Source organism: Belonocnema kinseyi, chromosome 2, assembly GCF_010883055.1.
Source record: "Belonocnema kinseyi isolate 2016_QV_RU_SX_M_011 chromosome 2, B_treatae_v1, whole genome shotgun sequence".
In the NCBI taxonomy this organism is placed as follows: domain Eukaryota; kingdom Metazoa; phylum Arthropoda; class Insecta; order Hymenoptera; family Cynipidae; genus Belonocnema; species Belonocnema kinseyi.
This window is the reverse complement of record NC_046658.1, coordinates 9,200,606-9,223,213: the sequence shown is the minus strand read 5'-3', so window position 1 is coordinate 9,223,213 and position 22,608 is coordinate 9,200,606. Positions and strand designations below refer to the sequence as shown.

The following is a 22,608-nucleotide window of genomic DNA, read 5'->3' as shown; positions in this document are numbered from 1 at the left end:
CCCCTTCAATGGTTTCATACGCGAACACTCGGCGTCTAAACAGCAGTTCGTCGATATAGATATAATTGCTACGCTTCGCTCCGTTCGACTCGGCTGGTTCGAATAACGACGAACAGTGAGAATCGAACGAATCTGTAACGTATGAGCTTCGAGTGGGCAGTGCGCTGAGTTGAGGCACCGGATAATATGTGTTGTGAAATATTAAACACTAATTATTTAAATATCAAATCTCTCGTGCTCTCAAATTTAAACGGCAAGCCGTTTAAATGTAGAATGTGATTATTTAAGTCTCAGAGTCATTAATTACACCCACAAAGTCTTTCTTAGTGTCAAATAAGTTGACAGTCTTTCGAGAAAGAAGTGTGGCGCGTATGTGTCGATCCCGACCCTCGGGACCGATGCCTTGTCTGGACACCTCTGTTACCAGTCTAACAGTTATTTCCACCGCTCCTGTGTGACAAAGGAAAGATGTAAAATCCCAGACTGGTACCAAGCCATCGGCCATATATAGCTTAGCGGTAAGTTCATCCTCTGTTATAGGAATTAAAACTGGAGGTACGGTAAGTGAAACATCTGTCTGTTCCCAATCAATCATTTCTGTGTAATCATTAATTCCAAAATTAATTTTTGGCACAATATTGTATCTAGCAGTTGTCTGTTGCTTATGTTTTGCTTCCAGGATTTAGGTGAATGCGTCTTGGCGAAAGGTAAGCCTAAGGTTGGTTACCATTCCAAGAAGTATATTTTCTGGCATGGCAGAGGAGCCGTTTGTCTCAATGAAAGTGTTTACCACATTTCGGTACTTCAGAGGAAGAAACCTTGACAATTTGATTTCTTGGAAGAGGTGTCGACTCACATCAGCGATAGACTTATCCCGTCTGATGTGGAACCACTGAGGTACGTATAATGTGAGTAAGTATTCAACTAATACTTGCAGTTTGTTTGTGGGTCTTTTTGTTTATATGTATAATCTCAGAATTCTATTTACAGTTGTTAGCCAGCGAGCCATGTTGATGGGGCCTATCTTCCGGGAGGCCAGTTCAGGAGAGCACGCTCCGAACCGTATGGCATCTGATATCTCATAAAGATACCTTTGATCTGAGCTGAGATCAGTGGACTCAATCTCAGGTAAGTCACACTCAACTTGTTTAAACTTTACAACATCGAGGGTTCAGTTCTGTTGTTACGTAATTATAAACAGAATCACACTCATCTTGGGCATGGCTCGATGGTGTGACGACATGGACTACGTATTTAGAACCTGGTTCGGCCATCAACGATATGTGTTCCTCGTTAATAAATCCGGAGGCAGTCAATGTTTCGTCTTTCCGACTATCAAAGTATAAGCCACGGATAGAATCCTCGTGGCGTGATTCCTTCTTCAACTTGGAGCCTATTTTAATTTTCTCGCGCCTTATCTTACTTTTATCTATGACTAGACACTCAGGTACTTTTTGAGAAATATCTGGAGAGATCATACCTGCTCGATTGGCAGCGAGGAGTACAGATGAGCTTAAATGTGCCGCAGCCCGTTGACTTATACCATATCTTTGAGCAACTACTGCTGCTCCAGATAAATCAAGTCTGGCCTGCGATGATTTTCTCTGCACAAGTCTGCGTGGTATGTCGTGAAAATCGTCATCATCGGTAGAAGCATCAACATTTACCTTAATTTCAGGAGGAGGATTATCACCTTCACCACCTCAAGTCTGCCTCTTTTTGCATTACGTTCTACTCTCTTATGTATTCTTTTTGTTTCAGAGACATCTACGCTGGCGATTCCCATGAGTCTTTTACCTCTTTGGTTAAGATAGAAGGCATGCTCTACAGCTGGACCCTTCTTTTCCTTGGGACAGAAGCACCTAGACAAATCAACGCACTTACAAGCGGCTATGTTAAATAATTCAGAGCAGTACGCTTTGAAGGCGGCGATTTTCTCATCCTTATTACATTGAGAAGTTGTTTTACTCTTCAATGAATTTTTTAACGCAGTGTATTTTTTATGAAGATTTGCGAGACATTCCTTAATGCGCTGCTCTGAGACCGTTTGGATGTAGGCAGATTCCCAAATAACTATTAGTTTGGAACGGACTTCGTCTGCAATGTCTCCGAATGAAGGCTCCTTGTCTTTTTCTGAAAGAAAGCCCTTTTGCCTTCGAACCTCCTGACAAGATCGCAGAACGTCAGCCCTCGTTGGCAAAACGTTCGGACCAAAATCATTTGGAGGACCAAATATGGGGCACTGCAGAAAGTCTCTCTTTGCGAGTTTCGACATGCTGTGGCATACAAACCAAAGAGGGGAGTGCAGGCAGAACCAGAATCTCTACCACCAAAAGAACCAACGACGAGACAATGAGAAGAAGAAACTATAACGACAACGTCAACTAGCACCTGCGAGTGAGCGAACATTAGGCGTGAGCCGACAGTTGAGCCATTGACAGGTTCTGACAAGTCTCGACAACTCTCGAACAGAGGGAGAGGGAGGGGAGAAGGAGACCGGCGACCGGGGGTGGGGGGGGGGGGCCAGCTTCAGTGTGGAGGTGGCACAAACGCTCGCGTGCTCGTAGACAGGCATGACCCAGGGACCGCACAATTATTTAAGCGTTTTACTCGCCCCCCTCCATGAGGATTGGCATGAGATGACTTTGGCGACTCGGTACGGACCTCTAAGTACCCTCTGATGACTTTTCATCGTAAAGTCAACCTTGGAAGGCATCAGTATCGATTTTAAGCCCATTTTTGCAAAACCTTAAATTTTAGTGTTTTTTAGTGAAATTTCGAGATTTCACCCCTTAAGAACAGACTGAAAATATTGTTCGATTTCAGAATTTCAAAGTGCGCTGAGTTTCGGATTGGACTGGGCCACTTTTCCGCATCCAGGCGTTTCTTGGACGCACAATGTTGGTTTTTCGCCCCAGCCTAGCTCCTATCCCAGCGGAGCTAGAGAGCGGTTTTTTCCACAATCTTAAAAATTAATCAATATCTTAATAATATTGATCATGAACAAGTAGAAAAACAAAATTAACATCTTAAACTATTAATTAATTTCCCTGGTCAAAAAAACCTACATCAATAATAAAAATTATTTCTTTTTATTTATCAGTGTCGTATGAGATAGCTGTATAATAAATAGTAACTTTTGTTTACAAATTTGTCTCCCTCTCGTACCACAAATTTAAAAAAAAGAATGATTTCATTTTCATTTACAATAAAGATAATGTATTATTTTATCGCGATTACGATTTGAAAAATAATATCGAGAAACGACGATCGATGCGAGAAAGCACTCGATTGTCTATCTTTCCCTCCACTTTCTAGGTGGCGGCGGCTAGGCGCGAGGTGGTTTTCTACCTTGCTCGAGGTTATATTCCCGCGAAAAAATATCAGACATGGAACAAAAACACCTCTCGCAACAGGTTAGAATAGTATTTTTCATCAGATCAACCTCAAAATCTGGTATAAAGTTGTAATTTTCAGGTTACAATGATTAAAAAGTTCTAAACAAATGTAGTAGATAATAAAAAATCGTTTGAAGAACACGAATGAAATTATTAACTTTTATTTTTTATTAAAGTTATTCGAGTTTTACGACTTTATAGAACACATTTTCTGTCATAAAAGTAGTAGAAATTTTTGTACACAAACAATTTTACCGGCATATGATTGTTTATAATATTATTTATAATTTGAGGCGTGGATAACTATTTAGTGAATATTAGTTTAGGAGTTACTTAATTTTTCAACTGAAACGTAAAAACTTAATTTTGCATAAATAATTGCACCCACAGCACTGGGCTTGATTGAAGTTTTTTTTTGTACACATTACCTTCGTTTTAACAAATCTTCGTGGATATAAACTTATTTTTTCATTACTGAATTTATTAGTGTAAAAAATCTTTTTTTGTTTATAACTTTTGCAAACTTTTAATTGCTCAAATCTGACTAGTCTCAATTTGTTCAGAATTGTATGTAAAACAGAAAACGTATTCTAGAATATTTTTTATCAACCATTATAAACAAAGTTATTTATCAAGAACTAATAAAAAATAGTGCTTGCAATTATTTACTGCAGAATTAACATTGTTACGACAAATTGTATCCTACATGGATAGAAGAACCACAATCTAAATTTCGAATGCTTTATTTAATTTGGGGTACGAGAGGGAGACAAATTCGTAAACGGAAGTTACTATTTATTATACAGCTATATCATACGACAATTAATGATAAATAAAAAGAAATAATGATATTCATAAATATGCTTATAATTTTTTTACTTACCTATAAAATAATATAAAATTAAAAAGGCAGTTTTATTTTACATTTCAATCAGTTAAATATTGATAAGTTATACACCTTTAAAAAAGGTAACTATTTCAGACGTTCATAAACAATAGTTTTAACACATCATAAATATAATCGCTATTTCACGCGAAAAGCTCATAATAATAAAAAATGTAAAATAATAGAAGAATAAATTTTACTTTAAATTATTCAGACGCACCTATTTGTATATTTTAATGTTTGTCGACTTTTAACGCAAAACGATTTTTGTTGTAATATTAAAATTAAGAAGTAAAACCAATCAATTTTGTATATACTGCAAGTGTATAATTATTATAATCTATGTTTGCAACGGATCACGTACGGATACTAGTACGTACGAGATAAGTTGCGTATAAAATATAAATCTGACTTCATTCGATCAGCTGGCGTTCCTTGATTGATACGATAGTGTTCTATATCTGCAATTATCTCATTATAGCATTACCGTAACTTTTACCGCTCATTATCCTTGACTCTCGCACTTTATTGTATGAAGGATGTTTGTTACTTTAATTATTGACGTGCGCCGTTTAAATTTAAGAGCACGCGGGATTTGATATTTAAATAATTAGTATTTCATATTTCCCAGCACATATTGTCTGGCGCCTCAACTCAGCGCACTGCTCACGCGAAGATCCTACGTTGCACATTGGTTCGATTCTCACTGTTCGTCGTTATTCGAAACAACCGAGTTGAATGGAGCCAAGCGTAGCGAGTATACCTATATCGACGCACTTCTGTTTAGACGCTGAGCGTTCGCGTATGAAGACATTGAACGGGTCGGGTTTCGCTTTGCCCCACCTAGCGCCGTTTGATACTTCAATCCGAGCATTTCATACGTGGAGCTTCTCCGTTTTCGCGCTTTTAGAAACACAGCTACTCGTTGTTTAAACGAAGCGTGTCCAGTATTTTTAATCGTAAAAATTCTGTCTTACCGACGCATTGTGATTCAGATTTCGTTACGTACCCGATACAAAAGTGGAACAGTGTATGTCTCGATGCTTTAGAACAGCTGATATTCAACTTATGAATGTTGCGAGTTCTACATAAAGAACTGCTTTCTGTCAATACTTAATCGATGTAGTTCGATATTGCTATAGCGTCGGTTCTATACTCAAACCGATAAAATAAAAAATTAAATGAAGAGATCCAGTTTCACTTTTTTACCTACAGAGTTTTAATTTATGCGAAGCGTATTGGTCTGAGGTATTATTGAACTAAGATAGCTGCATATTTTTTTCGGTGAAGTGTACGGAATAAAATGCTCGAAGAAACACACTAGTCCTTTAGATTTCAGTTTTGCAGAATCTTGTGGAACAAATTTTGAATTTGAAGAGTGCCCAAATATTGCAATTGTACGATGTGGTTGGTGCAAGAATGTACTATAGCAAAAGCTAACAATAAGAAATTGCAGATTATAACTATATTTAAATATTATTTTTTAAAATATTGATTTAAAATCATTTAAAATAATAAATTAAAAATACTTTTATCAAAATTATAAAACAGCTTCACGACATAGAATTGTCCTGTTTAGAAATTTTGAGGTATGGAGTTGTTTGGTTCAAAAGTACAGGTCTTCAGCATATCTGTTGTTAAGGGGGTTTGGGGTTCGGAGTTGCAAAGCTACTATTTTTAAATGACTTATACATTTATTTTCATGTAATTTATATTTCATATAATATTTTCATGAAATTATGTATGCTTATATATAATTATACATGATCATACATAATTATATAGACATAACAAACTTTCAACGAAGTTTTATGGATAAAAGTACATACTTATTGTTACTTTGTGTTAGGGATGGTTCAACCCCCTAAGGGATAATATTTATGAAAATAATGAAAGACATCGATTATAGTTGATCATTAATAAAATATAAATATTTTTTCAAATTTTTTAGTAGTTTCAAACATTTTGTTATGAAATTATGCTAAAAAAATATGTTTTCCACACCTAAAAAATAGGGGCAGACACCATTTCTGTTCAAAACATCATGGATCAGTTCATCTTTTTATAAGAAATATTCATTTTAAGCAGAGATATTTAGAAAAACGCTTTTTTTATTAACTTTAGGGGTGGTTTTAACCCCTTACAAGTGAAAATCAGCCGATTAAAAAAATACGTGTCTCTTATTTTTTGCATACTCTACAACATATATTTCAATCATCAAAGTTTGTTGAGTTCGGGCTGGAGACCTTTCCTTGTTAATCAAATTGATATTTTTACATTCGAGGGTAATACTTTATGATTATATACAGATAAACATTTATTTTTCGGCCTGCTGGCCTTAAAAAATTGACTTGCTTACACTTCCATTTTTTATAGACTTTGCTTACAGCTATCTTTTACAAATTACCATCCACCCACACCTTATAACTAATCCGCTCGCTCCTATATTATAATGTTCCTCGCTGCGCCTCGCCTTGCACTCATGTCTCTCTTTCCTTGCTATGCCTCGCATTACCAGTCTCTCTTCGCGGTTAATGCCTAATACTTAACTACTATTTACAATATTTACAGTTTACTTACATCTACTTCCTCTCTTATTTATAATCCTTCCTTCTCTTCTTCTCTATTTTACCCATCTCTTTACATTCCTCCAACCAGTGCTCAACTTTTGCATCCCCCTTCTCGCACAATTTACACGTTCTATCCTCTTTGGAAAACCAGAACCTATTATAATTCTCCATTCAACCGCATCTCATTCTCGTTGTAATTTCCTGACTTCCTTGCTCTACTTTCTCACACAAATATTGCGCTCTCTCCCTTGGCATAATCCACATATAGTTCCCTTTAAACCTTAACTCAATTATTCTCTCCTCTCCTTCTGCCTTCTCTTTCTCCATGCCATTCTTTTGAAGCAACTCACATACCTTCCTTCCTCGTGCATCCTTCTCACTTCATCCATCTGCTCCTAACCAGCTTACTTTCCCCCTCTTCTGTATCCTATTTATCTCCTCACTTACCTTTCACCCACACATCTCCACTCCGTAAAATAAGACACTGATCTCTAGCGAATCAAAGAATTCCATTCTCCTTACAAAATCATCTGCAAACAACCTCTTTCCCAGCACCTCATCATCATAGTTGCCCTTCTCACCCTCTCTTTTATATGACCATCGACTTCCCCATTACTTCGAAACTGGAAGTCCAGGTTCACAAACTCTTTTACCTCCTGCACCGCTTTTCACTTCCACTTGCACTCCCCTCCTTTCTCTCTCCCACCTCCTTACCTGAACACCATAACCTTTAACTTGATCCCATTTAAATCGAACCTATTTTTGTCCAAGTATCTTGTCAACTTTTTCATCATCTCCTTTAAAGCCTCTTCGCTCGTTGCTAGCAGCATTACGTCATCTGCATATGTAAGTGACCATATCCTGGCTCCTCCTACCACTCCGGCCGCTAGCTTGCTTTCAATATCCGCGATCAAAATTGCACAAAGCGTTGGGCTTTGTGGGCTTACCCTCTCGATCAAGCCCGATTTCACTCCCCTCTCTTCCATTGCCTCCCAAAACCTGCCCCTATATACCGAAGGGAACGCGCCCTATAGATGTACAAAAAACGCGTACACTTTGGCACCTTTTTAGCTTAGTTCTATATCCACCACGTACTGCAGAACGTAAATATTGTCAATCGTACTCCTGCCCTCCCTAAAGCCCGCCTGCGTCTCCAGCAATATTCCTTTCCTCTCAACATCCTTGCGCAGCCTATCTGCCAACACCATTGCGTATATTTTGTATACAGTGTTCATTAGTGTAATTCCTCTAATTTTCCTACCTATCCCTATCCCCTTTCTTATACAGTGGTACGATCAACCCCTCCCTTCATCCTCTTGGGAACCTCTCCCCCCTCCATACTTTTTTCACTACGCCCTTCAGACTCTGCCATACTTCTTGTGTGCCAAACAGCCACGCTTCGTTTTCTACTCTGCCCAACCCTGCTGCCTTCGATTTTTTCAACTTCCTTATCTGCTTTTTCTATCTCCTCATCATTCAGCTCCTCTTCATCTACCTCCCTGGTTCTTCTAATCCCCTCATCTCTCTTTCGTGTACCTGATCCCTGAAATGAATCCTTAAAAAATTTCCTCCAATCCTCGCTCCCTATCTTCTCACTTATCCCCACGCTACGTTTCCTAAACCTATTCATTATCTTCGACACGTGCCCTTCTGTCATAATACTTCTCAACTCCTCTTCCAGCTCTTCTTCCTTTTCCTGCTCTTTCTTCTTACATATCGCCCTAAACTCCTGCCTCATGTCTACTTACTCCTCTTTTTTCGCGGTTCCTTTCTTCCACTTCCCGTACTTCTTTTTCACCTTTCTCTTCATCATTTTATATTTTATATCCCATCACGACTTCACCATTACTTTCTTCTTCTTCCTAAATACCTTCTTTTGCACACAACATTTCACTTTCTCTTTTAGATCCTCCCATATCTCGTGCACAGACTCCCCCTCAAAGCTTACGTTATCCAACTGCTCCTGATACTTCACTATTGCCTCTCTCGTCCACGAGACCCTCTCCCATAACGATCCTTTTTCCCCACCCTGTCTTTCGCCATTCTCCCCCTGTATCCAGAAACTTAATGGCTGATAGTCTGAATCCACAGTCCCTTCCACTGCGAACTTCTTTATCTCCTCCCATCCTTGCATGTTCATAATCGCTTAGTCAATCACCGATACAACCATCTTACTCACATATGTGTATTCTCTCTCTTCGTCTTTTACCATAGCATTCGCTACCGCCCAGCATCTGTCCTCCATCCAGTCTCTTAGAATCTCCGCTTCTTTATTTATTGTCTTATCGTTCGATTTTTTTCGAAGCTCTCCACTTCCCGGTACAGACCCCTTTCCCCCAATTCTCGCATTAAAGTCTCCCCCCAGTACCACCATACCCTCATCTCTCTCTCCTAGTAAGTTTTTCACCCTTTCTTTAATCCTTTCCATCCCATCCTTATTGTACACAGTCACAAACTTATAAATTGCCCCTGCTATCTTGACAGTCCTAATTTGCACGCCCTACTCCTCCTCTCCCTCTCCATTAACTTCTTTCTCTAATCCATCCATAACCTATGTTATAATTCTTCCACTACCCATTCCTTTCTTCTTTAGTATGATGGCCTCCTGTAGCGTCCACCTATACCCCTTTGGCAACTTTCGCTCTACTCTATCCCATTTTTTTCTCGCTACCCACGTCTCGACGAGTCCAACCACATCAAATTCATGAATATACCTCGAAAAATCCTCATCCTTCTTCTTTACCCCTGCTACGTTCCAGTACAGCACCTTTAACACTCCTCCAAACTGCTTTACTCCCATCCCCTACTTCCCACGAAACAAGTTCCCCTGCACTTCCTTTAACACCTCCTTCTCCTTGTCCCATACCCACATTTTCTCGTCTTTTTTTATTTTCCGATACCCTACCTTCGCCGGTCTCCCTTCACTTCTCACCTTCCTAATCTTCTTGTCCTTTATCTTATTTTTGTTACGCATTACCTCCCATTTTCCTTCCCAGCTCTCCAATTCCATCACCGTTACTTCATTGTCCTTTCTCCCCTCCATCCTAACTTTTCCTACCTTGCCTTTAACCAACCCTAAGCTCTGTAGCAGCGCTGCCAACCCCTCTCTTTCTTCCCGCTTTTTAGCTTCAATCCTCTTATTACTATATTATTTCTCCTATCTGCCTTCTCTTTTCTCTCCATCCACAACTCCAATGCCCTTATTCTTTCCCTATCCACTCTCTCCTCCTTTTTTATTCCTATGCTCTCCTTCTTTTTCTTCTACCATAATCTCCACCATCTCCCGAATACCTTGCTTCTCACCTTCCCTCCTGTCTACTACTTCTATTCCCGAACTCTCCTCCACCGTTTTCAGCCTTTTTCCGCCTTTTCCTTCCACATCCTAATATCTTCTTCCATCTCCTTTTTTTATCCTTTTTTTCTTTTCTTACCGACGCCAACGTTCTCTTTACGTCATCTCTTAATCCTACCGCTTCTCTTTAAAGGACTCTTTCTCACTGCCTCCACCAACATGCAAGTCCGTCTTTATTGTTCATTTTTTAATTTTATAAATAAGAACGCTGCTTTTTATACCAACCGTTTTCGAATAGGGATTAGAGTTTTTTGCACTTTTTCACCATATTTCCGATCCCGAATGGTAGATTTCAGCCAAATTCTCGCATTTCAGTGACGTACCGTTACTGTTATCAGGCACACTTTTTTGTCTAATAAGCTTCGTCCTTTCTTGTATTGAGGTTATTAGTAGAACCCATATTCTTTGAAAGTACAACACAATTACTAGCCGATGATGTTAATGAAAATAATGGAGAAATGTTCGATTCCAAGTTTTTTTACGTCTGAGAATAATGAATGAAAAATTGTAACGATTAGAAAGAATAATGTTATTTTTCTCGTTCTAAAGCTAACCCCACCTCGGCGCTTTCTTCAATAACTCTGCGTCGAATTCTCATTCAGGTACGCACGTCTGTTTATACCATGCTTCACGGAACACGGCGACACTGCCCCGAGTTTTACATTTCAGTAAATTTCGATTTAGGGCTAGGTAAGAACCAAACACGTGCTACAAACGAAAGTCTAGTGCAAATATGTTTTAAATTGCCCATGCGCCACTATTATTCTTGCACAGTTTGCTCAATTTAATCACTACGTATATCATTTAGAGGCATGGAAGTGTTGACTCTCGATGTGGATGTTGCAAAAAATATATTAAATAAAAGGAGTAGTCTACGGACACATCTCTGAGGAAGCCCCATACTTAAATCAACATTTCTACTTTTTGCGCTATTAGCATAACTACTATATTAGCTTTGTTTCTACTTTAGAGTCTTTTCCTATTAAATTGCCTAGATTTAACTTAAATATACTGTTTAAATCCACATTCACTAACCTGGAAAGTCCAAAAAATAGCAAATCGAATTACATTGCTGCGGCGATCATCAAACCTCTTGTCTCGACCAATTTTTATAATTCTATAAAGAAGATAAGCGGAAAGCCGTACGCCCCAAAGACAAACGAAGACAGTTACCATAAGTTGTCGGCTGTCGTATGCCTATATAACAGAAAGATCATACATTATATTTTTAAGAAAAAATATTAGTTTCTTGCGCTCCATGGTAACAATAGATTGTAAAGTACAAAAAGCATTTAGTATAGAAAAACTTGGAGCCTCCTTTCGAAACGGTTTGTTATTATTATGTTTCATAATGACACATGCTTTCAACAGGATGGCGTTCCGCCTCACTGCGAACGAGAAGTTCGCGCTTCCTTTAATTTAGATACAGTATCTATTGATCGGTCGATAGGACGTAGAGACACAATTGATTGGCCAGCAGCTAGTTATTTAAATAACTAGCTGAGGTTCTCAAAGGTACGGCATTCGTGTATTCGCTGCAAGGGAAGTTGATGTTTTGACGAAGCAGTTTTTTCTAGCGAACACTTGAGACTGTGTATATTAAGATGTTCCAAAATAAGATCACCACGATTATGTTCTTCCCAGGTTTGAAAATAGATGAAGGTGTCATCTAAGTAAACAATGAAAATTTTATTATGGATCTAGCAAGGGCAGTTTGGGAAATTAGTCGTTGAAACGTGCTGCGTGTATTTTTTACGTTAAAAGGTAAACCTTAAATTTATAGGTACCGAAAGCAGTATATTTTTTTGAACATGCTTCCATCGGGACTTGCCGATAGCCATTACGCACGTCGACAGTAGAAAAATGCGGGCATTTCCTATCCTTTAAGAGCATCGTGGATGTGTGGTAACTCCTGAGATGTATCGAAAGTAATTGCATTTAAGCGGCGGTTGACGACTCATAAACGGGGTTTACCATTTTTACATAATTACGATGACTACTGGGGAACTATAAGGAAAATTCAAAAGCTCAATTATTTGATTGGGTAAGTCCCAGATAAGCTTGCGTTTTTCTTCTGAGCAGGGGTAAGGACTTAGTCGAAAGGATTGGGTAATTGTGAGTTCGATTTTAGTATGCTAAGCTGTATGAGTTTGGATGGGTATTCCGATGAAGTTTACGATCGAAATGGTTGACACATTTTCTGAGTCGATCATAAACTGCCATTTCTTCGTTGATTCAGGGATCACTGAGGATTAAGGGATAGCTGGTTTTATCGCTAACGAAGATGTTCGACAGTACCTTAAACATTCAGGAACGTTACGGGTTGTGGACCCTACCTTCTACTTTTTTTCTAAATTCTCTCAACTTTTCTTCCGCCCAAATTTCCATTTTATTTTCTCTCTTCTTTCCTCTTCCCTCTAACGCCTTTTGAGCCACCACATCTCATTGTCGCGATTACCGGAAAGTGTTCTGAGCCTATCGCGTTGCCCACTTCCAATCTAACCATCGCCCTCCTTATTCTTTCTTCTACCAGAATGTAATCTCTCACGGTGTCCTCTATACCCGCGTACGTATATTCGCCTTCTTTATCTCCTCTTGTATTTCCGTTACAAATCAACCATCCCGCCTCACGCAGTATCTTCAGTAGCCTACTACCCTCCCGATCCGTTTCCTTTTGTTTCGATTTTCTTATAAACACCTCCTTTTCTCTATCCCAAACTTCTCCCCTTGTTCCCCGGTCCATACATTCAAATCCCCTCCTATCCCTTCATTCACTATTCGTTTCCTACCCTCCCTCAGTTCATCGTCCTAAATCCATATCTCACCGTTGACGCATATCCTTTCTCTGCCAATTCTTACCCTATTACTTTTACACTTTTACAACTTCATTTTCTACATAACTTTATATTTGTCCTGCTCACTCCCCAAGTTCATTAAAAACATACATTAATAATAGATTTTATCCTTTCACGATGATTCATTTTGATAAAAAGAGATATTTCGGGTTTCATTTGTGTAAAAAACTACGAATTCTTTGCCGACGTTTCGTGAACATTGCAGTTCACATCTTCAGGGCTGACCTGAAACTGAGGTATCAGGTCATGTTGTTCTTAGTTATACTCTCTACTATGTCTGTGATTGACCAGAACGCCCCACAGTGGGGACTGGTCGAACTTGATTGGCCAATGAAGTCTTTTTTTTTAATCCGGGAGTACGTCCCTATTGATGTTATTAGGGTGTTTCAAGATTTCGATTGCTTCTCAATGTTTTCTTGGAAATTTGTTATGCGTTTTTGCAATGACTGTTGTTTCCTCAAAGATAATATTATGTCCTGTTTCGATATGAAGTTCAGCTAGTGCTGACTGCGTGAAATGTTTTAGCCTGACTGTACTCTCATGTTCCTTAATACGCTGGCTCACCGCTCTCCCGGTTTCTCTAATATAGACTTTGCCACAAGAACAAGGGATTTTATATACTCCTGGATCACTGAGGGGTGCCTTTTTATCTTTAGGGTTATTTAGTAGTTGTCCTATTTCCGCAGGTGGTTTAAATATGGTTTGGGTGTTGTGTTTGTTGAGAATTCTTCCTATTTGCTCTGTGACACCTTGTATGTAGGGTAGGTTGGTGGCCATTTTTCTCTCTCTCTTTCTTTCGTAGGTTGTATTGACTTGCTTTTTTGAGTGTTTTCTTATTGCCTTATCAATTTTTTTGTTTGTGTAATCGTTCTTTATTAGGATTTTTTTAACGTTTTGTAATTCCTTTTGTAAGTTATCTTTATTTGTTATGGAGTCAGCTTTGTATACAAGGGAGTTGATGACCGATTGTTTTTGAGATGAGTGATGGTGGGAGGAGGCATGTAGGTATCTGTTTGTATACGATTAAAGAACTCAATCAAAATAAAGAAATTATAATATTACCCGCAGACAAAGGCAAGACAACAGTAATAATGAATGAAGAAGACTATAACAACAAAATCATGGACCTTCTAACTGACGATGCATACAAAAAACTTAAAAAGCACCCCACAAAAACAATAGTAAGTAAAACAAAAACTCTTCTCAAAGACTCTAAACTTGACAGCCAAACAATATCTAACTTAATACCTACTAATCCCATCTCTCCAAGACTTTACGGGCTTCCAAAAATCCACAAAGAGAACATTCCACTCAGACCGATCGTCGACGCAATAAACTCACCAACTTACAACCTAGCACGCTTCCTCGCTGCAAAACTAAATCCTTTTACAGGAAACTCCATCACTTACGTCCAAAACTCATTTGACTTTATTAAAAAGATATAACTGATTCACATTCCACCCCAAGACATGATAGTGAGTTTCGACATAGTATCTCTTTACGAAAGTACCAATCTCGGATACAATTGATATTATTAAATCTTTCACAAACTTCCCTTCCGAGCTCTTACCTTTGATAGAGCACTGTCTCAATAATACTTAATTCTTGTCCAATAACCAATTCTACGAACAAACCTCAGGAGCAGCAATGGGATCCCCAATCTCACCTGTAATAGTCAATGTCTTTATGGAACATGTAGAAACTAAAATCTTAAACCAAGCCAAACTTAAATCAGAATTCTGGTTCCGTTGCGTTGATGACATATTTTTCATCTGGCGACATGGATGAGATGAACTAAATACGGTTTTCGATTTTATCAATCAATTACATCCTAATATCCAGTTCACCATGGAAATAGAACAAAACGGGAAATTGGCTTTCTTGGACGTATTAGTTTACAAAAAATCTGACAACACATTAGGACATGAAGTTTACAGAAAATACACCATTACAAACAGATACCTACATGCCTCCTCCCAACATCACCCATCTCAAAAACAATTGGTCATCAACTTCCTTGTATACAGAGCTGTCTCCATAACAGATAAAGATAACGTACAAAAGGAATTACAAAACATTAAACAAATCCTAATACTGAACGATTACACAAAAAAATTGATAAAGAAATAAGAAAACACACTCAAAAAAGCAAGTCAACACAACCTACGAAAGAAAGAGAGAGAAAAATGACCACCACCCTACCCTACATCCAAGGTGTCGCAGAACAAATAGGAAGAATTCGCATCAAACACACAACACCCAAACCATATCTAAATCACCTGCGAAAATAGCACAATTACTAACTAACCCTAAAGATAAAAAGGCACCCCTCAGTGATCAAGGAGTATATAAAATCCCTTGTTCTTGTGGCAAAGTCTATATTGGAGAAACCGGGAGAGCGGTGAGGCAGAGTATTAAACATGAGAGTAAAGTCAGGCTAAAACATTTCACGCAATCAGTACTAGCTGAACATCATATCGAAACAGGACATAACATTTTATTTGATGAAGCAACAGTCATTGCAAAAACAAACAAGAAATTTCCAAAAAAATATAGAGAAGCAATCGAAATCTTAAAACACCCTGATAACATCAATAGGGAGAATGGATATAATACCAATCCGATTTGGCTTTCCGTTCTCCCGGATTTTTTAAAAAAGACTTGACAAAGTGGGGCGCTCTGGCCAATCACATGCTGGACAACATGACCTGATACCTCAGTTTTAGGTCAGCCCTGAAGATGTAAACTGCAATGCTCACGAAACGTCGGCAAACAATTCGTAATTTTTTACACGGGAGAAACCCGAAATATCCCCTTTTATCAAAAACGTACATTCTTTGCCTTTTTTATTCCCTCCTAATCTTCTTATCCCTTCCACTATGACTTCCGAACCTCCTCATTTTCTCTGCCTATTTTCTATACTTTCCAATTTATTCCACACCTTTTCTTTCTCTCCTTTCCATAATTGATCCCATTCTTCCCACTTTTGTCTCACTTTTCTTACCTCGTCTTTTACCTCTTCCCCTTGTCTCTTCATATCAGTCAGTTTTTCGCATGTGTCATCTAATCTTCCGCAAGTCTACTCTTTAAAATCTTTTATAAGGACTTCTAGCTTTACGAACATATCCCCTTCATCCCTATTTATCTCCGGCGTTCTTTTGTTTGTCTTTACCTTCTGAAAGTCATTTCCACTCTCCGCTTCTTCGCCCACCCGCTCTCTTTTCCTTTTATCATCCCCAGTTTTTCCTCTTCGCTATTGACGCTCTCGCTGCTAATCGCGCTCGCCGACTGTTGCCACCTATGCAACAAATCCCGCGACCCCGAGTTTCCCGATTTCGATCCAAGCCTTTGCAAATTAGTGGGCCTCCCGTGCCTATGCCCCATTCCTCGTCTCGATTCTGCTGTTGCTACGAGATGCAAGGGCATAGTAAACGTCTCATCTGTACTTTCCTCACTGCTTGTCTCATCTACGCCGCTACCTTCTCTCTCTTTGCTATCGCTATCCCTATTAGTTAAACTCTTCTCACTTAACTCGCTCTGCCTTCTTCCGAAATCACGTTGTGGACTGCATATAACCGACACGATTCTATCCTTTTAACTGACCTTTAGCCTCACCTCGACCTCCGCAGTCACTTTCTATCCTCCCCAGAACTTTAAAAACTTTCTCCAAAAATTCGCCCTCCTACACTGATTTCTTTTGACAATTTGTATCTATTTACTTTCTTTTCCCTGCTTACCCTTCGAACTCCTAATTACTGCCAAGAAACCCAGTATATCACCCAAGCGAACCTAACCTCAAAATCAACTTTCGCCAATTTCTTTATTTTCCGGTTAAATTTTCACTTTCTATCACTCCCTTCATTTACACTTGCACTTTCACCCCAGCAGTCTTACTCACCACAACCTCACCGAACTCACGCAACTTTTCACTTCTCCTTAGCCAAAAAATGATCGCATTCGAAAAACACCGTGTATCCTCTATCGGTACTGGAAACCGAAGCTGGACATTTGTTTATTAGAATTGCTTTAAAAAGTCATAAAATTGATCAATAAATTATGATTTTTTTCTAAAATTATCATGAAATTCCTAATTAAAAAAGTTGTCATCGAAAAAAAACCAATTTTTCGTTCAAAAAATGCCTTATCTATGCATTTGTTTATAAAATTTGTATTTAAAAAATCATGAAATGAATTTTACTGAAATTGTAATGAAGTTCCCAACTGAAAGGACTAGCATTGGAATGGAATTGGAATGGCAGTAATCGGTAAATTACCCACAGAGCCTTTGTTGTCTACAAGGGGTGGGTTTCCTGCAGTCTGCTGGATATTTTTTTAAGAGCGTTGTTTCCTACATAGCCTTGATATTGTCCAAGGGTGAGTTTTCCACAGGAAGTGGATTTGCTTCAGGGGTGGCCCCTTTGGGTATGTTGATTATTACCAGGGTGAGGGTGCTCCTGTGAGTCAAACTTCAGGTTTGGGGACTGACGAGTCGTGTCGTAGTTCGTTGTATCATGGGCACCACCAGGTGTTTTTTCACCCCCAGAAGTTATTGTGATAATACTGTTCTTGGGGACGCGAACGACCACGTAACATATTTTTTTCGCACCCTTGAAAACGCGCTATTGCATGCACGTCAAGCAGGTGTAATGTGGCCACTGTCAGCCGAGCAACGTTCGCATATGCGTTCACCGCCGCCTCGCTGACATGAAAGTTTACACAACCTACATGCAACTTTACGCCCGCTGCATAAAATTTTACGCCCGTTGCATGAAACTTTACATCCGACGAAGGAAATTATATTTGTCTTTAGAAAAATTGTATCGCTGGACCCCGCAGTCTCCCTTCTGCTAAATACGCAATTTCTTCCTTTCACTTATAATTTAAAATTGGGAAGATTACCAAAAATCCTCTATCTGCTTCAAATGCTTGTTTTCGCCGAGTTTAGGACAAAAAGTATATTGTGAATCAAGGGCGTAATAAGGCTATTTTGCCTCGTGTGACTGCTGACCTCGCTTCCCTCGGTCGGCAAGTACGCACTTCTCAAAACATCCTTCTTTACGCCCTCAATACACAATGTGCTAATTTGTGAGCTGAAAGCTTGTACAAAATCTCAGCTCAAAATAATAAATACTTTGGCCAAAAATCTATTTATTGTTCAGTGATTGTCTGTTTTTTCAGGTGATGTACGAGGTGTGATAAAAAAATAAGGTGACTTTATAGTTTTCTCAAAAATATTCATTTATTCCTCAATATTTATGTTGCCCCTTCAAAGTAATCCCCCTCAGATATAATACACTTGTGCCAACGCTTTTTCCAATCATCGAAGCACTTCTGATAATCATTTTGTGGTATAGCCTTGAGTTCTTTCAGCGATGCAGTTTTTATCTCCTCAATCGTTGAAAATCGATGTCCTTTCATGGGTCTCTTCAGTTCTGGGATAAGAAAAAAGTTACTGGGGGCCAAATCCGATGAATATGGAGGCTGATGCATGACTGTGGTGCTGTTTTTGGTCAGAAAATCTTTCGCAAGCAACGATGAATCGTGACGCTGACACACGTCTCATGCCCAAAGCGTCCGAAAAGATAGCATGGCATGGGTTTTAGAATAGTGGATTTCATTTTTCACACAAAATTTAATGCAAACTCTTTGCTCCATTTTTTCGAAAGATGAAAGTCGCCGAGCACACCAAACTCTTCTAACCTTTTACGCCTCTGCCAGAAAAACAACACGAGCTATATAGTCAAAACTATGAACATATGATCGTGACGAGTGTACCAACACAAAAAAACAAAAAATTTAAAACTTGAATGTACGTAGCCCGCGAAAATTGAAGTCAACTTACTTTTCGAACACACCTCGTTCTTCAGAAAAAATGTTTTAAAGCTATTAAAGTATGAAATTTGAATCCTAAATATGTTTATGATCTAAAATTTTACTCGGGATATTTTTTCCGGAATAAATTTGGTTAAATATAGAGCTGAAAGTAGGAAAAGTTTTTTTTTTCTTGTGAACACATATATTAACTTCGTTGATTTTTATCTTACAAAATCGCGGTTCCAGTCGATGCAGTCATGAATTCTGAATAAATAAACAAAAAAATAAATAAATTTCTCTTTTATAACTAGTAGAACAGGTCGTTTTTTTATTATCATAATCATGCTATATCTAAATTCCGAAAATATTACATTCAAATGTGAGGGCATGTTTATTATTTTCTGTAATTGTACAATTAATAATGTTATTCTCCCATTAAAGTGTGAACTGTATTTAATGCTTTTAAATTTTCTTTAATCATCTTTGAAGAAATATGTATAATATTAAAACTTCATTATTTTGTATTAACAGATCGGAACGTTTTGTGGAAATGTACTTCAGTAATTTCTTACTGTTTTCAACTCTCCGTATTAATGTTGATAGAAATGTGTATCGAGATTTCCATTACCCGAGATATCGTCTCCTTTGATTTAGACTGAAGACGAAAGAGAAAACGAATTGCAGTTCGCGGCAAAGAGGCGTAGATTAAATAGTTAGACTGATCTTTGTATCTGTATATATTACCTTTATATACTTCAGGTATGTGTCTTTATATATTCATTTATTTTCTGCATTATTGTTAAGGAATTACATTTCTTATCCATTATAAAATTTCCACTTTATTCTTATCAAAAATTTGAGACTCACCGAGTTTCCTCCTTAAGTTCTTTATGTTCTTCGTGTAAAATAAATATTCAAAGGAATGAAAGCGGAGACGAATTTGACCTTGAAAGAAACATACGTTCTACTTACAATAAATAATAATATAAAAACACTTTAAAAAGTTCCGTCCTTTACATTCCAATTTTTTATACAACGTTATGACCTGCCTTCAACGAAGAAATCAAGTTTTCGATTTATACACTTTACTTCAAACATAATTGAAGAAACTTTAAAACGATGAAATACAGTTCACATTCAATAGCAAAATAACTTCATTAATTTTGCAATCAGTTGGCTCAAATTGAAGAAAAAGTCTCGATATCTTGCTCTGCTCACGACATTTTTGCACCTACCGCATTTTGAAGACGCTAAATCAATTTGAGCGCGACAACATCCCACGTGCAAACTGCTTCACTCACTCCTCATTCCGAAAATTGTATCGCAAATAGTTAAAGTCTCCAATTACATTTTTGACAAATTTGAGCTCTCTACCTTGAAAATTGTACCTGCAGTACATGGCGATTTAGAAAATATATATATTTATTACGAATTTTGCCATGTGGAATTTACAATTCTAAAAGTGATGAGGTACAATATACATTGATTTTTTAAAAGTGAGAACGTCGTTTATAATTTATTTATAGTCATTCATTGCACATTCATTCATTTTCGCATCGACCGATGTCGCAAACGACTCACACCCCTCCCTCATTCTAGTGGCGCGTGATCGCACTGTTCACTCGACTGGAACTTCGGCAATCTCCGACGCGTTGCGAGGGTCCGCCGCGGAGATTGCCTAATGTGACATTACATTCCATCTAAGCATGTCCACGCGACCAACACGCTCGATAATCATTTCGCCCTCCCTCTGAAAGTTTTTTTTCTCGCAGTGCAGAACAAGAATTTTTACTTTAAAAATGATCTCTTCTGCGAATTATCGTGGAGCAATTGACTTTGTGTTTATTCATACAGAACTGATAACTGTGCATGGACTTGAACCAAGAATTTCTAAGATGAAAATCAACAAAAATATTTTACTTGTTTACAAGAAAAAAAAACCTTTTCTTAATTTCAGACCTTTTTAACCAACTGCATTGCAAACAAAAATATTTAAGTAGTTTTTTATATACGCCAAATGTTTGGGATTAAAATTCTAGATTTTCATAGCTTTTAAATCATTCTTTTTTCTTCAAAAGTACAGCATCTAAAAAAACAGACAATCGCTGTACAGTAAACAGATTTTCTGTCAAAGTATTTACTATTTTGAGCTGAAATTTTCCACAAGCTTTCAGCTTGCAAACATATATATTTTCATAGATTTTGAAGGATGTGCATACATTATTGCAAAAAATTTAATATCTTTTATTTATAATTAAACTTTTATCCCGCAGAATCATATGCTGATCGCAATCTTGAAAAAACATGGTTTCGCGAACTTTAAACAGCAAGAAAATTTTTGCGTTTGCGAATTTTCCGTTGACAACATGCTGGCCCAGGAATCAACACTACACAAATATCCATTTACTTCAATTCTAAACTGTATTCCTCCAGAAACCGTTCGCTGACTTGCCTGATAGGTCACGCGAGATACAAGAAACTAAACAAGTATAGACTATTTAGTTTTGAGACTTTTATGAAGTTCATTTTTCCAGACAAGGGAACATTTAATACTTTTATCAAAGAGAGAAAAAAAGAACGATTGTAAATCATGATTGTTCATATTTTATGGTATTCCAATTTAAAAATATCTGGCGGGCTCTAAGGTAGAGTTTCACTCTGCCCTAGAGTAACAATCTACCAACTCTAGATCAACGGATTGCTACCCAGCCGCAATCTACAAGGAAATAATCGATCGCACAAGAAAATTAAAAGATCAACAGTTTAACTACTATTTCACATGAGCTCCAACTTTCCAGAAAACGTCTTTAAACCTTATTGAAAAGCTTCCTCATGCCAGTTTTCGTTTGCTCTAAATTTACTACTCTCGAAACGATCGAAGCTGTTTGTGCAAGATTTATGCAAAGCATCGGCAAAAAATTATTAACTATTTTTCAAATAAAATATTTCTAACTTTTTTTAACGTCATCGGTTGCATCACATGACAATGCACCTTTTTTCTATTTTTTTAAACAAAATTTTAAGCACCTCCGAATTATCACGATTTGAAGTGAAAAAATGCGAAAGATTTTAATCAGATAAAAAAACAGTTTTTTGCAAATAATTCGAAAACTAAAAAATTTAGAACTTTAATCTAAAGTTCTTAAAGGTTTCCCCATTCCAGTAAAATGATTTTACATCCTTTTGTATCTGGTAGCTGAATTTAGTTACCCACGATAAACCTAGAGAGCAGACATGCCCATCTCGTGAGAATTTCTCTCAGGAAAACATGTTTTGCTTCCACTACCATTTCTCACACTTTTTGTGTTGTACACTATGAAAAATTTTAATATCAAAGTTTTGGTTCGCTGATACTTTTAAAAGACTAATAATGTATTAATACAATGCAATAATGATTGTATTCAGAACAATAAATGTTATTAGAAAGAAAAAAATTCGAAATAATATTTTCAAGCATGGACGAATTGTAATATTCAAAGGCCCGGATGGTCGTTATCTTGAATTCAGGTCATTCCGGGCCAGATTTTGACTTGCAAACGTTATTTTCGGATTCAGTGGAACCAATTACCCAAAAATGATTCTTTGCCAAATTTTATATGAAATGTTCCTCGAACTCAAATTTTACGAGAAGTGATCTGATCTGTTTGACTTTCACTACTCTTCTTAAATTCTATTATTTCATTTCCCTGAAATAAAAAATCCATCAGTATATTGAACAATTTAACCATGTATC

General features: G+C 37.7%; 1 protein-coding gene across 3 annotated transcripts in view; it reads right to left on the bottom strand.

Moving 5' to 3' along the window:
• The window catches only part of LOC117182998, a 298,189-nt gene that overhangs the window by 203,841 nt on the left and 71,740 nt on the right, over positions 1-22,608 (bottom strand). For all 3 annotated transcript variants that reach the window (XM_033376129.1, XM_033376127.1, XM_033376128.1), the window contains exon 3: positions 11,242-11,403. In XM_033376129.1, coding sequence (XP_033232020.1) covers positions 11,242-11,403 — 162 coding nt within the window. The remainder of the gene's footprint in view (positions 1-11,241; positions 11,404-22,608) is intronic.